The sequence below is a fragment of the Harpegnathos saltator genome, unplaced genomic scaffold (genome assembly GCF_003227715.2).
Source record: "Harpegnathos saltator strain DR-91 unplaced genomic scaffold, Hsal_v8.6 scaffold626, whole genome shotgun sequence".
Lineage (NCBI taxonomy): Eukaryota > Metazoa > Arthropoda > Insecta > Hymenoptera > Formicidae > Harpegnathos > Harpegnathos saltator.
Window position 1 is genome coordinate 118,640 of NW_020230456.1, and position 20,684 is coordinate 139,323.

The window sequence follows — 20,684 nt, forward strand, 5'->3', positions numbered from 1 at the left end:
GCGCAGGAGATGGAAAGGACGAGAGAGAAATATAGCGCCTAGGATCGTCCACCCTCCTGTGCGTGACATCTGACCCGGCCGACGCGTAACGAATCTATCCAGATTACACATCGCTCGATCGCTCATAGTCGATACATTGCGGGCGTGTGCGCGATGTAGCCCGCAGGACACACGCATGCCGGGAAAAGGAGAGAGCGAGACTGCGATAAGAGAGGCGACATGAAAAAGTGAGCGAGCAAGGGCAAAGAGGGAGAGGGGGAGAGAGAGAGAGAGGAGAGAGAGAGAGAGAGAGAGAGAGAGATCGGAGGACGTAGCGCGGTTCATCGCAGAAAGGAGGCGCTAAACAAACGTTTTTCGTTCTGCTCGCGAAAAGAGACGGAGGCAGATCTTCGGAGGAGAGGAGTTCCGCTAAAACGCCCGGCTGGACGTGTATGTGTGTCGTGTGTGTGTGTGTATGTATGTGTGTGTGCATATGTGTGTACGTGTGTGTGTATATATATCGATCGTGCGCGGCTCCTTCTCTTCGGTTTTCTTCTTTCGCGCGGCTGATCACGCTCGGTGTTGGAAAAACGTTGTATCGACGACGAGAGATCGCGCTCCGCTCCCGCCCGTCCGTTCGTTCGCTCCTGATCTTCCTCTTGCGACGGCGACGGCTTCTCCTGACTCGATGAATAGCGCGCTAGTTGTAACAGCCGGGGGAAGAGACGAGTAATGTTTTCGCAATGTTCGGTGGTGGTGGTGGTGGTGGCGGTGGCGATAGCGCCGGGGATCTTTAGGACCCGTCCACGCCATCTGAAAACAACGGACACACTGTGAAACAGGCGGACACGCACCGTTCCGTAGGAAATTTATCGAAATTTCAGGGGCGAGACGAAACTCCCGCCGGAAAATCTATAACACCGGAATCACCTCCCGAAATACAATTTCACCGGAATTTCACTGGGATTGTCTGTCTCCTCGTTGCACGGCCGGCTGAATTAATATCTATTCACTTGACTACAGCAGGAGTGCACTCGCATGGGTAGATATTAACACACACGTACTCTCTTTCTTGTTGTAATAGTCTCTCTCTCTGGGACAGAATTGTATTTCGAGATTGGCATTCGGTGTCACACACCGAATTTCCACGAAATCGTCCCAGCTCCGGAATTCCGAAGTTTTCACGTTTCGGGACGATGCACGTAGTCGACTGCGTTGATATCCACTCATTTGAGAACGAAAATTAGCGTCAACTCGAACGAGTGGATTGGGAAAAATTATGTCTCTCGGGGTGTTGACTCGACATTCGGATTTCGGTATTGGGACTTTTCGGGAAATCATCCCAGCTTCTGAATCTCAAAGTTTCAATTTTCCAGGAGAACACAGCCGTGTGAATGAGTATCTGCTCGTTCGAGTACAGCAAGCGTGTACTCGAATGAGTAGATGTTAGCACACTTGTGCGTATTGTTTTTAGGATGATGGTCTCTCTTCGGAGTAATTGTGCACTTGAGGAAAATTAAAATTGAAAAGTTTACAATTAAAATTAAAAATTTTTAAATTAAAATGAAAAATTTAGGAATTAAAATGAAAAATTTTAGAATTAAAATTTGAAGAATGTTCGAGTGTTGACTCTCGGTACTTCGGAACAATGCATTGATATCTACCGACTCGAGTACAAGAGTGTACTCAAATACAAAGACACTGATGCACCACCTGTATGTATCGTTTTCGAGGTATTGGTCTGATTTTTCGAAACGAAGCGCGTCCGCCCTGAGAAATCCTCATCGTAAAAGACGTTCAGTCTCCCTTCAGGCCGGCGAGACGTCTGCTTTCTCTTCTCACTCGACGAGTCAGCTCGCTGCGACGCGTCCGGCAGCGTGCTCGCAATCGCGCGCAACAGTTCCGTAAAATTTGAGCGAGCCGACAGAGATAGAGAGAAAGAGAGAAAGGCCTCTCTCAGTTTCCTTCTGCCGCGGCGTTTAGGACGGATGCCTCTCGGCCACGTACCTTGATTGGACGAGTATGGGGCTCACGATTGCGGTTGCGGCGTGTTGTGGTCCCGCTTGTCTCCCGCAGGAGGCGGCGGTTTTGTCACGGGCTTCTCCTCGACGTTCACCGGCGTGGGCGGTGCGTCCTTCCTCGGTGGCATTCTTTCGTTTATGGCGTCTAAGCCCTTGGCCTCGGCGAATGTGGTGATTTTGTGATTCGGCGAGAAGCCTTGGAGAGCTGGCGACGGGTGGAAGGTAGGGGCGAGAGAGAGAGAGGGAAAAAAGAAAAGAGAAAAAATGTCAGAAGATTATCGAGAGCTCGGAGCGAAGATTCAATTTTCTCGAGATTACCCGAATGTAATATCATTATAGGACGCCGGCGTCCGCAAACAATGAGAACGTCTGGTCTCTCTCGCGTCTTTCTCCCGGATCCGAAAGTGAAACGACAACGACATTTTGATCAGCGGCGACGTTTCCGAGCGCGTTTCACGCGTCAACTGCCGATCGCGATCGCGACTGATGCGATTGCTCACCATTTTTCAGGGAGGTCTTGCCGCCGGATAATGCACCGAGCGGCAGGGCTCCGGTCGGCGTCAAGCCCTTCAACTGCAGCACGCTCTCGCTCTCCTCTCTGCAAAAGAAAGACCCGGCCCGGTGAGAGAGTGAGGCGCATTGTACATACCGCGCTGCTATCCTTCGGCCGCGTTCGCTCACCTCAGGACGGAGAAGACACGCGCCATCTTGCCAATGGCTCTAATCTTGTTGCGGATCACTTCCTTACGTAGATTAGCTGCTGCACCTATAAATACGAGAGACACGGCTTGTGACGTCCGAATGGGAAGGACGTAAGACTCGCGTCTACATCATCCGGCGGCGATCGACGTGGCGAGAGAGCGCGATCGACGTTGCTCGTCGACGGGGAATTCAAGTTGAAAGAAAGAAAAGGGGGGAGTAGGGGAGGGGAGGGGGGAGGGAGAGAGAAGGACGAGAGCGAAGAACCGACATTACGTTGTCTCTCTCCGCGAGTCTTCGCCTCGTGCCGATTCACGGGCGCGATGAAGCGTGCAGGATAGTGAAAAAAGTAATCACACTGAGGAAATGAATAATAATAATAATAATGCGACATGCTTTCGCGAGGAGGAGGAGGAAGAGATTCCCATCAGAGCGCTCGGCCATTCGCGCCACGTCGTCGTCGCGGATTTGCCTCGCGGCGACAGCCGCGAGCGCAAATCAGCCGCGATGATTCTCGCCGTCGTTACGTTAACCACTACTGCGTTATTCATCACCACCAGAGAGCTTACCGGGGCGCTCATTACGTTATTAATAATCACTCGTTACTCTCGTCGGGTCACGCCAAGACAACAACGCCAAGTTACAGGCAAAGAAGCCCGTGCACGTCGCGGGCGAGTGCGTGTAAGCGGCCGCGTGTGGTAACAATGATAAGAATAAAGAAAGAAAAAAAAAGAGAGAGAGAGAGAGAGAGAGAGAGAAACAAAGGGACGAGAGAAGTCGCGCGCGGACTCGTCGCCGCGATCGCAAAGAGCGCGCTTCCTCTCTCCTGCCGCGCGACTCGAGGAGCCACGACGCGCGGACGCGAAGAATTCAAGAATCCCGAATATTCAGGAATTCTTTTGCGCAAAGTGAGAAAAAGAAGAAACGAGACGACGAAAGCGAGAGAGAGAGAGAGAGAGATAGAAAGAGAGAGAGAGAAAGAGAGAGAGAGAGAGAGAGAGAAGAGCACGCAAGTCGCGCGCGGTTGCGAACGCGCGCGCGCACGCGAGTGCACCAGAAGCTGCGTAAACGTGCGTGCGTGTGTGTATACATACATACATACATATACATATATATGTACACGGTGTGGAGAATCCTCGTAGAGGCACATTGCACTGTGCGTATACTTACGCGCATAGCAAGTTACGTAGCGCAAAGTCGATGCGAAAGAAAAGGAGCGGCATGCACATGCGGGGTAAGCGCGAAACGTACGCACCATCGGTCACTACAAACTTCATTCGTTACCAACTTCCCTCTGGCATTTCGCTCGAGTTACCTCGAGTGACCGGGGTGCAAAGGGGTTGCCGGCGCCGCCGCCGCGCTGCACCGCGCACCCGAGAGGGTTGCGCTCGTCCTCGCCGGCCGGGGCGCGCGCGCGCGCGTCTCGATCGAGGCATTCTCGATCCTTCGATATGGAGAACGCGCGCCGGCGAGAAATTCGCGGGCCTACCTTCGACCTCGAGCGTCTCCGTCTCACGCCTGTGGATTCCTGGGGGACGCTTCGTTCGCGGAGACGGAACGGAAGAGCCGATCAGCGCGGATCCTCCGGATGCGGGGCGGAAAATGGCGCGCAATTTGCAATTCGTGTCCTCGTGGGTCCTCGGGAGGATTCTTTTCGGCGGCGCTGGAGCGCCGCGGCCATCTTGACGTTGAGCGAACGACGCTGTAAAAATTCTTGCGAAACGCACGACGGAACGGGAAGATGTATCCGTGGAATGACACTAGCGATCGGCTCGAGATCGGCTCTCGGTGAAGCAGCCCGAAGAACACTGTCCTTTCGCTCGAGCGTGCAACAAGCGACAAGGATGCAGGGATTAACGCAGGACGAACGTCACGAGGAGAGAGGCAGGTTGCATGGTCGCGTGAATTTTGTGCTGATCCATCGATGGTGATCGGGCCGAAAGAGAAAGGGCTCGTAGCAATTTACCGATCCGCTCTCGATCGATCGATCGCGAGTGTCACTTTGCGGACACGGGTCTTTCCGCTCGGAGGTATTCCGCAGGATTTTCCAGCGTGTATTCCGTCGCTCCTGACGTCGGCAGCCGGCAGGCGGCGCGGGGCCTCGAGTACAATCGAGACAGACCGATCTGCGCTTCGGAGCTGATGAAATTAGCGTGATGGAACGCGCGGCATCGTGTGAGGTCGAAAGTGGGCCCGAGATTTCGACTCCGGCCGCTCCTCTTCGAGCTCCGCGCGGCGCGAGTAACATCGAGCCGGGAAATGAGGAGAAAGGAAGGAGGAGCGCGCGTCGGGGCGCGAGCAACTCATTTGCACCGAGCCACCGCGAGCTTGCTTCCGTTCGCTCGTTTAATCGACGTCGGAGCAGCCGAGCTCGCCGCTGCTCGATCGATTGCGACACGACATACCACCTTAACGAGAGGAATAATACGTTCTCGTAACGTCGGCCGCTCGAGAAAGGTCTTCCGTTAGCGGAGAAGAAGCGCGGGAGAGGAGGAGACATTTTGCATTTGCCGACTTCTCGCCGGAGCGCAGGCCGAGCTGACGCACGCGTGTGTATATCGGCGTGAGGGAAAGGGAGAGTCGTTAAAAAAAGAAAAGGAAAAACGGGCGAAAAAGGGAAAGAGAGAACTTTGCCGGATGATCGACGTAGCTTCGCGCTCCGCGCGTTCGTTTCCGCGCCGCGCGAAATTCCGCCCGGCCGCTGACGAGCAGGCAGGTGCAACGACAACGGCGAGAGCAGGTGACTCGCTGTGCTCTGCGATATAAAGCGCTCTCGCGCACGTGCAATTCGAGGAAATATCAATCAAGCTTATCAAATCAATCTGTTTGATATTCCATTGAATTGCGCGCGGCACTTTGTATCGCGGAACACAAGCAAACCGCGCCTGCAACCGGCGCGGCGGCTCGGCCGAGAGAGAGAGAGAGAGAGAGAGAGAGCCTTATTACGTTTGCTCGTTCGATTTTTATCAAAGAGTCTCTCTCGCTATCCCTCCATCGAAATCCCGTTCAAGTCGAGCGGCCACGGCGGGCGGCGGGGGAGGGAAAGTCCGCGCTGCGAAAATATCGACGTCGTTTCTCGCGGCTCGTGTCGGGGCGAAACACGTCGTTCAAGTTGTCGTTCCGCGCGCGCCAACCCGCTTCAACAATGATTTACGGCTCGGATCCGCGCTCCTTAGGCCGCTGCCACGATAACGTATCGCGCGATTTGTCAGCGTGCTCGTTCGCGAAATTTCAATCTTCCCGGGCGCGCGCGAGTCCCCTTGACCGTGCGCGACCGATATCGCGTTTTCGAAAACGGCCGAGTCGAAATTTCGAATCTGGCTCTCGACCTGCCTGAAACGTCCGTGACATTCATAGAATCGAGGGGGGGACCAATGGCAAGGTGGCTTGCGGCTAATCGGCAGAGGACCCGTGATCCATCTTAAAACTCACGTTTGTCGATAAAGAAGAGAAAGAGAGAGAGAGAGAGAGAGAGAGTTGAAAATACCGGTCTTGATTTATGCAGAAACTACTCAGCGCCTCGAAACGGCGGAAAACGAACAATTTGTCATTGGCGGTTTCTCGAGAGAATCTGCCGGCAAAGGTGTCGCTTAAATAAAATCAAGATTGGCTGACTTTAGCGCGTCAAGTTGCGCGTTAAGCGAGATCGAGCTCGAGGTCGAAAGCAGAATAAAAATTTCGACTGCGGAGCGGAGGTCGGATTTACACGGAAGCTCAAGTCCTCCTCCGGCTCCTACTCGGCGGCCGAAATGGCGGAAAACGAACAATTTGTTGCACGTGGCCTCTCGAGAGGACCTCTTCCGCAGCAGAAAGCTGCGGGTTAAATCGAATCGAAATAAGTTGACTCAGGCTTCGGAGCATGAAATCAGCGTTAAACGGAATACCGAGGTCGAGAGTAGGGTCAACATTTCGACCGTCCCCCCCTCCCTTCCCCCACGGGTCACGCGCGACCTCGCCGTAAAAATGTTTCCCGAGTGCCGTCGCGCGGTCGGCCCATCTTCGATATTTCAATTCTGGAGAATCGGACTCCTCGAGGACTCGCGCGTGGGACCGCTCACGACGAGCAAACGAGAAGGAGAGCAAGGGAGAAGGGAGGAGAAAGAGAGACCGTTCCTCGAAGAGGTCTCTGTCGTCGCTCGTTCTCTCGAAGGCGACGAGAGAATGGCCGAGAAGAGAGAACAACGGCGGCAGGAGCGCCGGGAAGGAGCGTCCCGCCGCTCCTTCGACATCGGATCGGTATATCCGGCACGCGCGTCCTGCGCTTACGAGCGAGAGGATGCGACACATACAACGACGTATACGTCAACTACTAACTTGTACAACAGATCAAGCCTTTTGCTCTCTATACACTTATGTGTCAGCGCACGATTACGCACACGTAACTTGTCGCAACGGCGTCGCGGCTTTCGTCGTCGTCGTCGTGCCTCGAGACGGCAGGATTCGAGGATCGAACGCCGCCCCGGTGACGGCAACGGGCGCACACACATATATACATACACACACGCACGCACGCACGCACGCACGCACGCATAAAGCGGCACAATAGCCGCAGCTTTCGCAGAAATGCGAGCGAGTTATTATTACGGAGTTTTTGCAGTACCGTCTCTCAGATACGGTAAATGTTGATCGTCCCACGCTATTGGTACATGCACTGATAGAAAAATATAGTTGAATCAACTATAATCTCTCACTATATTTTATAGTCCACCATATTTTTATAGTTGGTGGAACCTGCAAAATATAGTAGAATAAACACAAATATATAGTCAATGATTGTCTTAAATAATTGTTTAGTTACTCTTACCACATATATATGGTAATTTCTCACTCACAAATATATATATAATAATAGTGAGATTTAATATTCATATAGTTACATCTGTCATCATTTAGCAAATATCATTCTGGTAATATTGACTATATAAAAGAGTTACTTTACCTACCATTTTACCATTTGTATCCATACAATAATTTTAGTTTAACTTGCTATAATTCTTAGTAAAAATATTACATGGTTGGTTATACTATATCGTAATTATTACCGACATTATGGTAATGCTTACTATAAATATGATATTTCGGACTATATAATTTAGTTACTATATCATTATAGTTCCAAATCATCATATACTTTTCTCTCAGTGTGGCGACGTTATTTCTGAGCGAATAACCTTCACAATTTACGTCTACCGTATCTGAGAGAGACGGTAGGTTGCAAAAGCTCCCCATCAGTATTTTCTAATCGCACGCACGTTATCCATCGACCTCGAAGGATGGCGGAGCGATCCGGCGTCACCGTGATGGGGTCACGTTCGGAAATAAACGTGCGCGGTTAGAAAACGCCGCTAAACTGATGATACACACACCGCCGGCTCTGAGGCTATTATGCAGCTCCGTGTACGTACACATACATCCATACGCGACGGCGCGGCTAATGTAACAATAATTCGGGTACAATTCCCGCGCGCGCACGCGCGGCGGGACGGGCTGGACCGCGGGCGAAAATAAACTTATGGATTACGGTAACGCCGATATTGCAGAGGGCTGATATTCCGTTACGGCTGATATTGTTGCAACGGGCGAAAACTTTGGCGACTCTACCACGTCACGTTCACTGACGGCTAGGGTTATCTCGGCTCGGACGCATCGCATCTGCATATTTTTGCGCTATGACTGCCGCGCCCTCGTGACAATCAGCAATCAGCAATTCAGCCGCGTTAAACGCGACGGTAATCACACGATGATGCATATATGCGTATTTCGCGTGTCGTGTGATCGTGGCGCTGCTCTTGTCCGAAATCGACGACGGTCGTGATGGAAAATTACGTAGGTCTTCGCTGGTCCTCGCGTCTCTGGAACTTTGAACTTCAGCAGCTTCGAAGGAGCCATTCGAATAATGAAATTTCCAGGCATGGATATTCGTTAGGGTCCAGGAGGATCACAGTCGTGAAGAATTTTTAACGCGATATCGCTGCGATCAATATGCGATATGAAATGAAAAAAAAATTTGCAACGCGAGCAGATCCGCGATCTGTGGCGCTCCGCAAAATTAGCTCGACCGAAAGTTTCGGTGTTTCGAATGCTCGCGCGGAACTCGAAGATTCCATATTTCCAAGTCAAATTGTCGCTCTAAACTTCGACTCTTCAAGCACCTCGCATTACGCGGAAACTTCGGAGCTTCACAAATATATTAAATAGTACCACTCCCGACTCAGATACGATACGCCGGAGACCCGAGCGGAGATATCCTAACCGGAAGTGAAGTAACGCGCACAAACCGTCTCGAAAGTGTATGCACATGGCGCGACTGCACACAGAAAAATACATACCGCATTCAAGTGAACGTTACTAGTTTCGAGTATCTCGCAAGTTTGTACACCCGCGAGTCTATCGCATCAGTTCATCATAAGCATCTCCGATTCGCTCGGAACACATTCTGATTCCTAGTCTAGCTTCTTCAATCGAGAATATCATCGTCGAAACGAAAATTTGTTTCCCCTGTACGGAGGGAAGTTTCACAACGTCCTCGAGGAGAGAAAAAAATCTTTCGCGAGAATACGCAAGATAAAAGAGACAAAGAAATTAATAATTAGTAAATTAATAACAAACGAATAGCGGACTCTTCTTTTTCGCTTGAAAAATATGCTACCCCCTGTAAAAAGGGTGTAAGTTTTACAACATCCTCGAGGAGAGAAAAGATTCTTCGCGAGAATACGCGAGTTAAAAAAGACAGAGAAATAATTAATAGATTAACAACAAACGGACAGTAGACTCTCTTCTGTTTTGTTTGAAAAATTTGCTTCCCCCTGGATGAAGGATGTAAGTTTTACGACATCCTCGAGGAGAGAAAAGATTCTTCGCGAGAATAAACAAGTTAAAAAAGACAAAGAAATTAATAATTAATGAATTGACAACAAGCGAGCGATAGATTCTTCCGCTTTCAATACATGATAATGATTTTCCAACATTCCGATTTCGTCCATTTTTAAAATTACAAAATTAAAATACTCCGTAAATTTTTTCGATTTCTCACAAACGCGCATTTCGAGGCCATCACCGGGGAGATATTATTCGTCGAAGACAACTGTTACTCGAAAGCAAGGGAACAAACTGAACAACCGAGCTTTACTCAGCGGCGGTACGACGATTTTTTCTCTCTGCGCTACCGCCACCGACAAGAGCAAATCATCTGCAAGTCGCGGCGAGTCCGTCGTCGGTGACAAATCGCGGTCGAACAAATAAGCGCGGCAAAGAAAGAAAAGAAAAAGAGCGCTTGGAGTAACCCGGCGGAATGGATCGCAATGATCCATGTGCAAAGATCGCGAGCCGCGAGCAGCGCGTGTTGTTTCCGATCGACCGAGCGGCCGCCATTGCGACAGTTGTCTCTATCCAGCTAACATTTATCAAAACGCACTTCGAGTCTGGCACCGAGCTTCGCATACGCGGAGGCCCGTCGTGCGCCCTTGAGAGACAGAGGGAGATATCTCTTTCTGTCTCGGCAAGTTCGTTCGTCTTCTCATCGTCGAGCGCGCGACTCCCACGGAAATATCAACGAACACATCCGCTAAACGGCTCAGAGGATTCAGGGGAGAAAGAGAGAGAGAGAGAGAGAGAGAGAGAGAGAGAGAGAGAGAGAAAGAGAGAAAGAGAGAGAGAGAGAGAGAGAGAGAGAGATCAGCGAAAGCGATCCCGGCAAAAAGTCGAGAACGTCTCTCTGCGGCGGAGACGTTTTGCGAGAGAAAATTAATTACGACGATCTCCCGTCGTTGTCGAGCGGGCTCGACCTTCGAATTTCCCGAAGAGCCGCTGTCGACGTTCAGGCGGCTCGCAGGAACGCGACTCCGCCGGCGATCAATTCGACCTGATTCCGCGTGACTCGCGTCTTCCTCTCCCCGTGTGCTGAAAACGCACGCGCAGGACTACTCTCTAGCGCTCTATCCGGGCTCTGCGGAAGCAGTTTTGAAGCCGCGATTGACCGTCCCCTTCGAGCCGACTGGCGCCTCTCGATTAATAAAACTCTGCTTGCGCATCGGTCGGTGCGCGCCGCGCCTCGCGAGGTCATCAGCGAATCGGCTCGAAGCGATCCTTCCGAATGCAGGTCGAACGTGTCGCTCGATCTCTCTCGCGCAACAACGGGCCTTCGGCGTTTGTTCTTCATCATAGGCGCCGCCGCGCCGCGAGACAGAACCTCCAACGAATACTTGCTCGTCCCTTCAACGCCTGCGGCTGCGACGACGCCTATGCCGTCGGTTCTCTCGCCGATGCCTCCTCTCTCTCGCGGGTCGCCCAGCGAGAGCCAGGAGGGATCGTATACCCAATGGCGGACATTTAACCCTCGACTACTTCCGCGATTTTCGGATGCGTCCGACAAAGCGACTCGCGGCTCGAAGGAGAAAGAAATCGCGACGCGGAATGTCTCACGCGTGACTCGCGTGTCTTTCGCACTGCGAAGAGTCCAGTCGACGTTCTTCTCCAGTTGCAAGGCCTATCCTGCGACTCTTGACGTCGTAGCGTCGTGGTCATCGCGCAGCTTTGCATGTTCCTTCTCGTACTAGGTGGCGCTAATTTTCATCGATCGAACATATCTCGCACGAGATATTGAAGTCCCATTCTCTTCTTTCGTGTGTAAAAGAATTTTTGAAAAAAAAAAAAATTGACCTTGAGTGAAACGAAGGTCAACTTGGTTCCCTCAAATGTAAGTCCAATTCTTGACGCAGCAATATCTGTAGCTTTCTCAATCTAGCGCTGAAGTTCTGCAAACCATTTCTGCGCGACCTGCGCGACGTTCAAGGTTACAGGATAGACCCTGCACGGAAATGCTACAACGAACAGTGAAAAAGTGGAGCAGCAGTAGAGGGCTAACAACGACCGAGCAACGCGACTAATCGGGAACCATTGGGTGCTAAGACACGTTCCTATTGGTTACACTCTGTGTGTGTTTCTTTCTTCTCGAATCGTGGATAACTGCGGCCGGGGAACTTAACGCCGTTGCCTCGATCGACGACTCGCGGCCGAACATACACGTGTGCGCGGGTCCTTCGGAATCTTTCCAGATCTCCGGACGAGGAGGAGGGACGGTAGAAAGTGGTGAATAGCGATGGCGGAGGGTTCGGCTTCTCCCGAACCCTCGGAACCTCGCCGATTTCGTCCCGGGCAGACCACCTGCCTGCCGTCTGCGCCTTGCCGTTAACGAGGTTTATCGCTCGTTAATGCGGATCGATGATGATCCGCCGCGGCGCGGCCCGAGTCGTAATTATCGAGTCTCGTTACGGGAGTATCAAATGAGAGACGCTCGCTTTCGTTCGAGTACGTTGTTCGGTAGGGAACGGCGTTGAGTCCCCGCGGGTTCGTCATACACGGCCGATAAAGGTAGAGAGATAGAGATAGAGATAGAGATAGAGATAGAGAGAGAGAGAGAGAGAGAGAGAGAGAAAGAGAGGATAGATTATAGTACGTAGGTCTTACTCGCACTTTCAACAGAAAATAACTCACCGTACGCGATGGTAGGTGGGGTCGTATTCGGACCGGATCGTCGGGTTACCATCGGGTTACCATGGTGGCCATGGTGCGCCCATGGTCGGTTTACCGATGGTGAGCGTGGACGTAAGTAAAAGGACAGAAGTAACCAACAATGTGAGAGCAGCGTCAAATGCGGCCGAAGAGAAGAGATAGAGGGTGGCAGAGATTTTTGTCGGACACAGCCCGTATGGGAAGACGTATTGTGTTTTTTTTTTGACGGTTTTTTGGTTGGTTGGTTGTTTGGTTGGTTGGTGTCGGTAGTTGGTGGTAGTAGTAGTAGTAGTAGTAAGTCGGTGATGGTAGTGGTGGTGGTTGCGAAGAGGTGGTTGTAGAATGTTGCGCAAAGAAAACAACACATAGAACAGACAAGAAAAAATGTGTGCACAGCGTAAGTGGCATTCAATCAAGCATGTGCGTTAGACAATTCCTATTGTCGTTATAGTTCACTGTTCTTTTTTCTTTTTTCCTTTGCTTTCTCGCGGCCGTTAGTCGCGTTAGGGCTCGAGTTCGTCGGTGGCGGATTGCGCGGGCGATTACTAGAGGCGGCGCGCTTCATTCGACACCCTTCGCGAAGTCACCCTCTCGGTCGAGGAGGAGACCCTCTGAGAGGAGACCGTTCTCCCTCTCCTCTGAGAGAGCGGCTCAATCCGCCACCGAAGAACCCGATTCGGGGGGTGATCGGCGAAGTTGCTCGCGCGGCGAGTATTCACGGAGGACCCGCCTGGAGACGAGCCGGGTTGTACTTGTACGTTGCGAGGACATCTCTTCCAGTGCGAGACGCAACATTCATCGCGACCCTCCCGCGCGTGTAATTGCGAAACGAATCCCCGGGAATCATGAGGGATGATTATATCCTGAGCCGACGACAGGACTCCTTCGGGAAAACGCGCACTCGCCAGTCGCCAGTCGCGGCGACAAACATGCCAAGCGCTCGTATGAGAATTCATTTTGCGCCGTGACACGCACACAGACGCGCACAGACCTACGCGGGGCACTCGCGATGTCTTACGAAGCGGGTTACGAATGGGATACGCTGAAAAAATGCGATCGTCTCGCGCGAGCGACTTCGCCGATGCTGGGATTCGCGCAAACGACCACCGCGCGTTACGGACGCCCCCGCTATTTCGTCGTCAAGGGCGTGGGTACGGTAATACTGAAATATAGAAGGAGGAAAATTGTTGATTAGTGTGGGGAGGATGATCGACCTGCGTCCAAGTTGTCGAACCTTCCAAGCGAGCGTACAACTACCGCCCGCTATGCGTCTCGAGTGACAGAAAGAATCGATCATCGATGCTCCATTCGTACGAATGGCTGACTCTCAAAACCGCATTCCGACGCATTCCTGCGTGTGTATCACCGCGACATTTCAAACGATCGAAATCTATTACAATCGAGCGTTGCTCGAGTCTTCAGCGACGACCAGAATCACGTAGGTGTACGATCGCCCGCGGCAAGGCTCGACCGTGTCGGAGATTACTTCGCCTCGATTCGGGAGATTGACTCTATACGCGCGAAGAGAAGGAGTAATCCACGGGCAATCTTCTTCAAATTATTTATGTACGCGAGAGAGAGAGAGAGAGAGAGAGAGAGAGAGAGACACCGCGAAAGGATCAATCAAGAGTCGCGACTCCCTTCGTGACTCCGACGTGAAAGAATCGGTAGGAAAGAATCGAGACACGCGGACAAAACGAAAGTAATCTCGACGTAACGCAGCGCGGTTAATCATCGCGTGTGAGAAAGAGAGAGAGAGAGAGAGAGAGAGAGAGAAAGAGAGAGAGAGATATTATCATGGTGCGTGGCGCAACGCCGCTACACAGAGGAGTTTCCTGGAGTAACTGCTTAAGAGAAAGAAAAGAAGTCGATTAATAAGTCGAGATCGCGAGATCGCTCGAGGAGGCCGCCTCCGCGCCCCGATCGGGGCGACATCGCGCGGCACGCGCGTTACTCGCATTCATCAACACTGAAGACTGGCGAGCGGTCCTCTCGCGATCTCTGCGCGCAATCATTATCATTATCATTATCATTATCATTATCATTATTGCTATTACTATTATTATTATTATTATTATTATTATTGCTATCATATACTAATACGCTCGGTTAATCCTAGGAAATACTAAGTATATATTACACTAGCATGCGCGAAAGAAAACTGGAAATCAAGAGATACGTTCGGTGGCTGGCGGAGAAACCGAATGAAATCAAGGATACACGTACTCAATATAATTGAAAAAGAGGTAACAACTCAAGCGTAAAGACGATAACAAACGAGCAGATTCAAGGAGAAGGGGAAAGAGAGACAGATTAGAGAGTGATAGTGAGCGAAAGAGAGACAGAGACAGAGACAGAGACAGAGAGAGAGAGAGAGAGAAAAAGAGAGAGAAAATGAGAGAGAATATTCGAGATGTGTACGAAGGAGAGAGGCTGAAATAATAACGTACATGGAGGAGAAAGAGAGAAAGAAGAACGAGCGGAGAGTGACAAAGAGAGAGAGAGAGAGAGAGAGAGAGAGAGAGAGAGAGAGAGAGAGAGAGAGAGAGAGAGAGAGAGAGAGAGAGAGAGAGAGAGAGATAGAGTGAGAGAAGAAGAAAAAAAATTAATGCCCGGCGTCGAATGTCGGTCAACGGAATGATTTTTGTGTGGAGTGGAAAAGTGTGTTCGGCAGCTTTGCGCGCTCGGGAATGGTGCATTGTGCATTAGCGTGAGCGCGGCACGTCTCTCTTGAAATTGTTCTCAAGATCGAGAATGTGTCGAGAGCGGGGGCAGCAGGGAGAACGAGAGAGAGAGAGAGAGAGAGAGAGAGAGAGAGAGAGAGAGAGAGAGAGAGAGAGAGAGAAAGAGAGAGAAGTAGACGACGACGACGACGACGACAGAGGCGATGAAAACGACGACGACGACGACGACGACGATGACGATGAGGACGAAGACGACGGCGGTGATGTCGAAGGACGCGCGACTGTCGCGGGGTAAAGACAGGCGGGGAGAAATAACTCGGCTCGATAACTCGCTTATTACAAGCCTCGACGGAGTCTGTAATAATGAGGCGACAAGGGGCAGAGCTTCCCCGCGAAGAAAACGCACGGCGGTGACTGGAGGAAAAGAGGGAGGGCAGGTCGCTTCGCACTGGTCAATTAAAGAGGGATAGAGGGACTTTCCGTTCTCAAAAGCGGGAACTGACTCGAGGAGAGGAGAATCCCGGGTGACGTGAATTTATTTCGGCCGTGTCGAATTTTTATCGATCGCAGTCGTCAGAGAGAGAGAGAGAGAGAGAGAGAGAGAAAGAGAAAGAGAGAGGGGGGGGAGCGAGTGGGCTGGTCGGCGAAAACGAGGCAAGGGATCGCCGATTTTCACCTGGGACGAAAGAGCCGGGCTCGAGGAACCGGTAAAAGGAAGGGGAGGGTGGGAAGAGGAGAGAATGGAAAATATGTATAAGGAAAAGTGCGACGCGACGTCGTAGCCGGCGTGCTCATCTGGAAATGTGAAAAATGAGTCCGCTCGGAGACTCGGCCCGATGCGACAGCCTCTTCTCGTTTCGTTCTACGACTGAACTCCGTTATCGCCGAATCACGCGAGGCTACCTCGTCTCGCCATGGCGAAACTGGAGAGAGTTCCGCTGGCAAAATGTTTAACGTCGAGGATGTCTTATAATAATGAGAGATCCGTTCGTGAACCGCCCCGTTGCGTAAATCTACCCTCTCCCTCCGAGAAATCCGAGACGAGTGACGCCAAAGCTCGTCGAGCTCAGCGCTCAATCCACGTTTTCTCCCCCCTCCCCAACCCCTTCCGCCTTTTCTCTTCTGCTCCTTTTGAATAGTAGCTTTATCTCGCTCGGAAGAGCCGATTGCTCTTCGATTCCTACCCGCTTACCCAAACGACTCGGCAAAAAACAACTTCCGTGACGAGAATATTCCCTCCCTCCCGCCGGTAAACTGCGATAACCCTCATTTGCAGCGAGTGAACGTTAGCGGAGGACTGGCGCGACACGGAGAGGCCGATCTTTGTAATGTCACTTCGCGCGATAATGACAACTCTGTCTCGATCCCCCAGAAGAGCTTTGGACACATTTCAAGCGCTCTCTCTCTCTCTCTCTTTCTCTCCGAGTCAGCGCGACGGACGTCCTCCCCTACGTCCGAAATTGCGAGCTTCGCGACTCACAGACCGCGAGTGTGTGCGTGCAATGCGGACGTACAGCCTCATCCCTTCCCCCCCTCTCCCCGCCCCGAGGACGGAATGCAGCGGTGCGGCAAGAACGAATGAACGAGCGAGCGAACGAAGGAGCGAGCCGAGTCGGTCGGGGTTGCACGGAAGGGTAAAGATGCCGATGGAACCGCGCGCTCAAAAGGGGCTGGTTGATCGATGCTCCGTGGCCTTCCCTCGTTATCTCACGGAACTCGGTGCGTTCTATCGATCGGTACAGCTTCCCGGGGCCATTCCGGAGCCTCCTTCGGACCGAAAGCCTCTTTCGCTCCGGCTGGAGGAGCACCGCGGAAGAAAGGCGCAAAGGGGGAGGGAGGGAGAGGCGACGCATGGTCGGCGAGAGGGGAGGATTCGCCGCAGCAGCCGACGCGACGCGACGCGACGCGACGGCGAGACCGAGTCGCGCGGAGCTGACCGGAAATTGTCGAGAGAATCACGATCGCCGGGCTCGTTAATTAAATATCTCGATATACGCGCGAGCTTTTGATACTCGTCGACGTAAGAGAAAAAGAAAGGAAAGAGGGGGGGAGAGGAAGAGAGAGAGAGAGAGAGAAAGAGAGAGAGAGAGAGTGGGGGAGCGGAGGCAGCGGTGTCGACGACGATCGACGCTGAATGCTCGGGTTGTATTCGTAGAGAGCGAGAGAGAGAGAGAGAGAGAGAGAGAGAGAGAGAGAGAGAGAGAGAGAGAGAGAGAGAGATAGAGGGGGGGGATGAAGGGGTGAGAGGTTCGTTGAATGAAATTTGCGTCCCGCTCTTCTGAAACGCGATCGTGCGCCCGAATTGAAATGAATTCCTGGCGTCTTGACGCAGCGGTGAAAGCATCCTTGCGAACACACGGACGTCGCGAATTTGAATACGCGTTTCCGAAGTATCGAAGCACCGATGGACCTTGAGATCACTTTCGGTGCGCCGTACGTATCGGCGACTCCGGCCGGGAGCGAGGCAACTTCTCGTGAACGTAACTCGTAGTGCCGGCGGCGCAGCCGGTCGCGCTCGTAAAACCGGAAGCGTTGTTAGTGGAACGCCCAATGTTCGCTCTGGACGTTGTTAAAGAGAATGGGCAAGCAGCACACACACACACACACACACACACACACACACACACACACACAAATGTCACACGTACACACGGCGCACTCGCACACTCCACGAGCACACACCCACACAAGGGCGAGATATCTCGCGCTGCATCGTAAAGTGCGCAAATAAACCGAACTCAAGTCAAACGAGCGAAACTCAAACGAGGTAGGGGAGGGGCAGTTTTAGGTACTGCCGGGGGACAAGAGGAGGAAGCATGAGGAGGACGAAGAGTAGCAGCAGGAGGAGGATGAGGAGGCGGCGAAGAAGGAGGAAGGGGAGGAGAAAGGCTTCGAAAAGTCGTGAAACCGTGTCGCGAACGCCATAACGAATGCAATGCGGAAATGCGTCGGTTAAATCCCAGAACGAGCGACAGAGAAAGAGAGAGAGAGGGAGAGAGAGAGAGAGAGAGAGAGAGAGAGAGAGAGAGAGAGAGAGAGAGAGAGAGAGAGAGAGAGAGAGAGAGAGAGGAGTTGGGGGTAAAAACACACAGGGAAAGAGAAAGATAGAGAGAGAGGAAGGGACAGACACAAACAGACAGACCGAAAGAGAGACAGAGAGAGAGAGAGAGAGAGAGAGAGAGAGAGAGAGAGAGAGAGAGAGAGAGAGAGAGAGAGAGAGAGAGAGAGAGAGAGAGATAGATAAAGACAGAGACAGACAGAGAGAGAGGGGGGGAGAGGGCAGGGGACGCGTATGGTCGAATATGGGATGTATAATATATAGTGAACTTTCTCAACTAATCCAGCGAGCTTTATGAAGCTCTACTCGAGGCGGGTATAAATTCACGTGAATCAGTTGTTATTGTAGGCGACGGGTCTTCCCCGGGTGGCCGCGCACACCGAACGAGTAGAGAAACGACCGTATTTTCCGCGGTGCGCATTTGCGTGACGTTATTTTGGATTCGAGAGCACACGTGGGCGGGAGGGAAAGCGGCGGCGGCGGCCGCGAAATCCGAGGAGCGCGTAGGAAGCTCGCGTCTCGCGTCTCGCGGTTCCTCGCGAGGGAGCTCTAACCAGCCCGCGGCGTTCGATTGTTCGCCCGATGCCCTCCGCCGCTTTGCGACACAGGTGACAATTTTCTCGCGTTTGCTTGGCCGATAAAAAAAGACGCGCTGCTGACGCGGACGGGGGAGAGCTTGTGTACACTTTGTGTGACGCGCGATTATCGTTGATACGTGGCGTGTCCGTTCGTCGACGCGAGAAGCGCAAGAGAAGCAGACGGAGAGTGCTCAACGAAAATGATAAAACGTTGACGCAGAGAAACAGAAAGAGACAGAGAGAGAGAGAGAGAGAGAGAGAGAGAGAGAGAGAGAGAGAGAGAGAGAGAGAGGGCGGGGGAGGGGGAGTAAGGGAGCGAGGGGGTGAGAGGTCGCCGCGTAGATTTAGCGTGTGAGTAGACAACAGGGATATGTATGGTACACATAGGCGGCGATGTGAGACACAACGGAAGTCGATTCATAAAACGCAGGAAACGAGAAAGACGAGGACGTGAAAGAACTGCATTAAAGTGTTTGAGTCTGACGATTAATGGGCGATTAATACTAGCTCAAAATCCAAAGTCCGAGAAACGATTATGCAGCGCGTTTTTGAAATAGGAAGTAGAAGAGAGATGATGACGAAGAAAGACAGAAGTATGCAAGTACATATAGAGAGACAGAGAGAGAGAGAGAGAGAGAGAGAGAGAGAAAAAATTAAAAAAAAAAAATACATATACAAAAACGAAGAGAAAAATCAACTCAACAAGACGGGAAAATAATATTACCGCGTGGAACGCTCGTGCCGACACCGTTTTACCGTTGCTGTCGTTCGTCGAAAAGACGCTGCGCTCTTCACCGAAGAGAGAACATATTTACGCGAAACTCTTAAAAAGCACTCCCCGCTGGCGCGGAGAATTTTTACGTGTGCGCGATTGCCGTTTGGACACGAGCTCATTTCTAGCGGGGTATCGATCGTGGTGGCATACGCCGCGACTGACGGAGAGTCGAGAGTGGAGAGAGAAAAATTCATCAGCAAACGGCATAATTATTATACCGACGTTGCACGTCGGGAATGAATGTTGCCAATTAATGTAAGAAAAAATTGCAGTGGCGAGACCGTGCATTACCTTTTTGTTTAGCTACGTCGCTAGGAGTAAGAAACGCATGACTGCAGGATATTAAGTTTATGCAACGAGAACGTCCTTGAATTCAGCAAAACGCGTCACGAAGCGCATCCCTGCGATCGAAGGAAGCAACAAAAAACAGGAAGGAAACGAAAAGCAAGAGAGAACACTGACGAAAAGAGAAAGGAAAGAGAAAAAGAGACTAAGAGATAGAGTAAGAAAGACGGAGAAACAGATGAGAGAGAGAGAGAGAGAGAGAGAGAAAATGTTAAGATCAAGATATATATCACAAATATATCGTAATACAAAAAGAAAAATCCGTTGGGTTATTTTTTTTTGGCACGCTTCGAAAAAAGAAAAAATCTGGCGTCAAGTAAGTCGTCGGCTCTCTCGGGGACTTACCATTCTTTTTTTGGACAACGACTTTGGCTGCGACTTTACGGGGGTTGCCGAACAATCGGAGTTTTGAGTGGTAGTAGTAGTAGTAGTAGAAAGTAGTAGTAGTAGAAGTAGAGAGGTAGTAGTAGCATAGTGTCGTGCCGAGATAGGGAGGAGTCCAAGGCCAGTGTGATTGATAACAAATATAATAGAGAAGGATACGATAAAGACAGTCAGTGCAACTTCAGAAAGGGGCGGGGGGGGGGGGGGGGCTGGCGGGGCGGTCAAAAGGGTTGCGGGTGCAGGGGGTGAGGGCAAAAGGTTCGGTGGTGGAAGGGCTTCGGGGTGTAATGCACACGACGCGTATATCTCCTCGTAATAATTAAAAAAGAGGTGAACCAGGGCTGCTGAGAGGGGGGGCAGTGGGGCGCCGGGATATCTTTCTTATTGATTCGAAACACGCGGGTCTTGCTCCACTGCTTCAATTCTTTTTCCTTTTCTCGTCAAGGGCGACCTAGCCGTATATAGACTGAGAGAACACTACGCGAACGCCGTCCTCCGCGACGACGGCGGAATTGCGATGAGGGGGGTGTTCTGCTTTGATTTCTCTTCATCGGGGCTTTGGAACCCCAACCGGCGATGGACCATCTCCCTTAGAGCCGCGTCGGTTGGACAACGACTGACACGGAGATGATAAATCGACCTGACCTTCCG

The 20,684-nt window shown here is 51.6% G+C and overlaps 1 protein-coding gene across 1 annotated transcript; it reads right to left on the reverse strand.

Moving 5' to 3' along the window:
* Nucleotides 1-290: 290 nt before the first annotated feature.
* Nucleotides 291-20,145, reverse strand: LOC112589834 (serine/threonine-protein phosphatase 2B catalytic subunit 2-like). Its single transcript, XM_025304556.1, has 5 exons — nt 19,995-20,145; nt 2,682-2,766; nt 2,501-2,598; nt 1,987-2,205; nt 291-792 (listed from the first exon to the last, which is right to left on the reverse strand). Exons 2-4 carry the CDS (start codon nt 2,705-2,707, stop codon nt 2,009-2,011), a joined length of 321 nt encoding a protein of 106 aa, XP_025160341.1. The 5' UTR covers nt 2,708-2,766; nt 19,995-20,145; the 3' UTR covers nt 291-792; nt 1,987-2,008.
* Between the last annotated feature and the right edge of the window lie 539 nt (nt 20,146-20,684).

Coding starts and splice junctions, on each gene's coding strand:
- LOC112589834 (XM_025304556.1), bottom strand. CDS start 2,707: ATGGCGCGTGTCTTCTCCGTCCTGAG. Junction 2,599..2,681: donor CGTGTCTTCTCCGTCCTGAG/GTGAGCGAACGC, acceptor TTTCTTTTGCAG/AGAGGAGAGCGAGAGCGTGC. Junction 2,206..2,500: donor CAAGACCTCCCTGAAAAATG/GTGAGCAATCGC, acceptor ACCCGTCGCCAG/CTCTCCAAGGCTTCTCGCCG.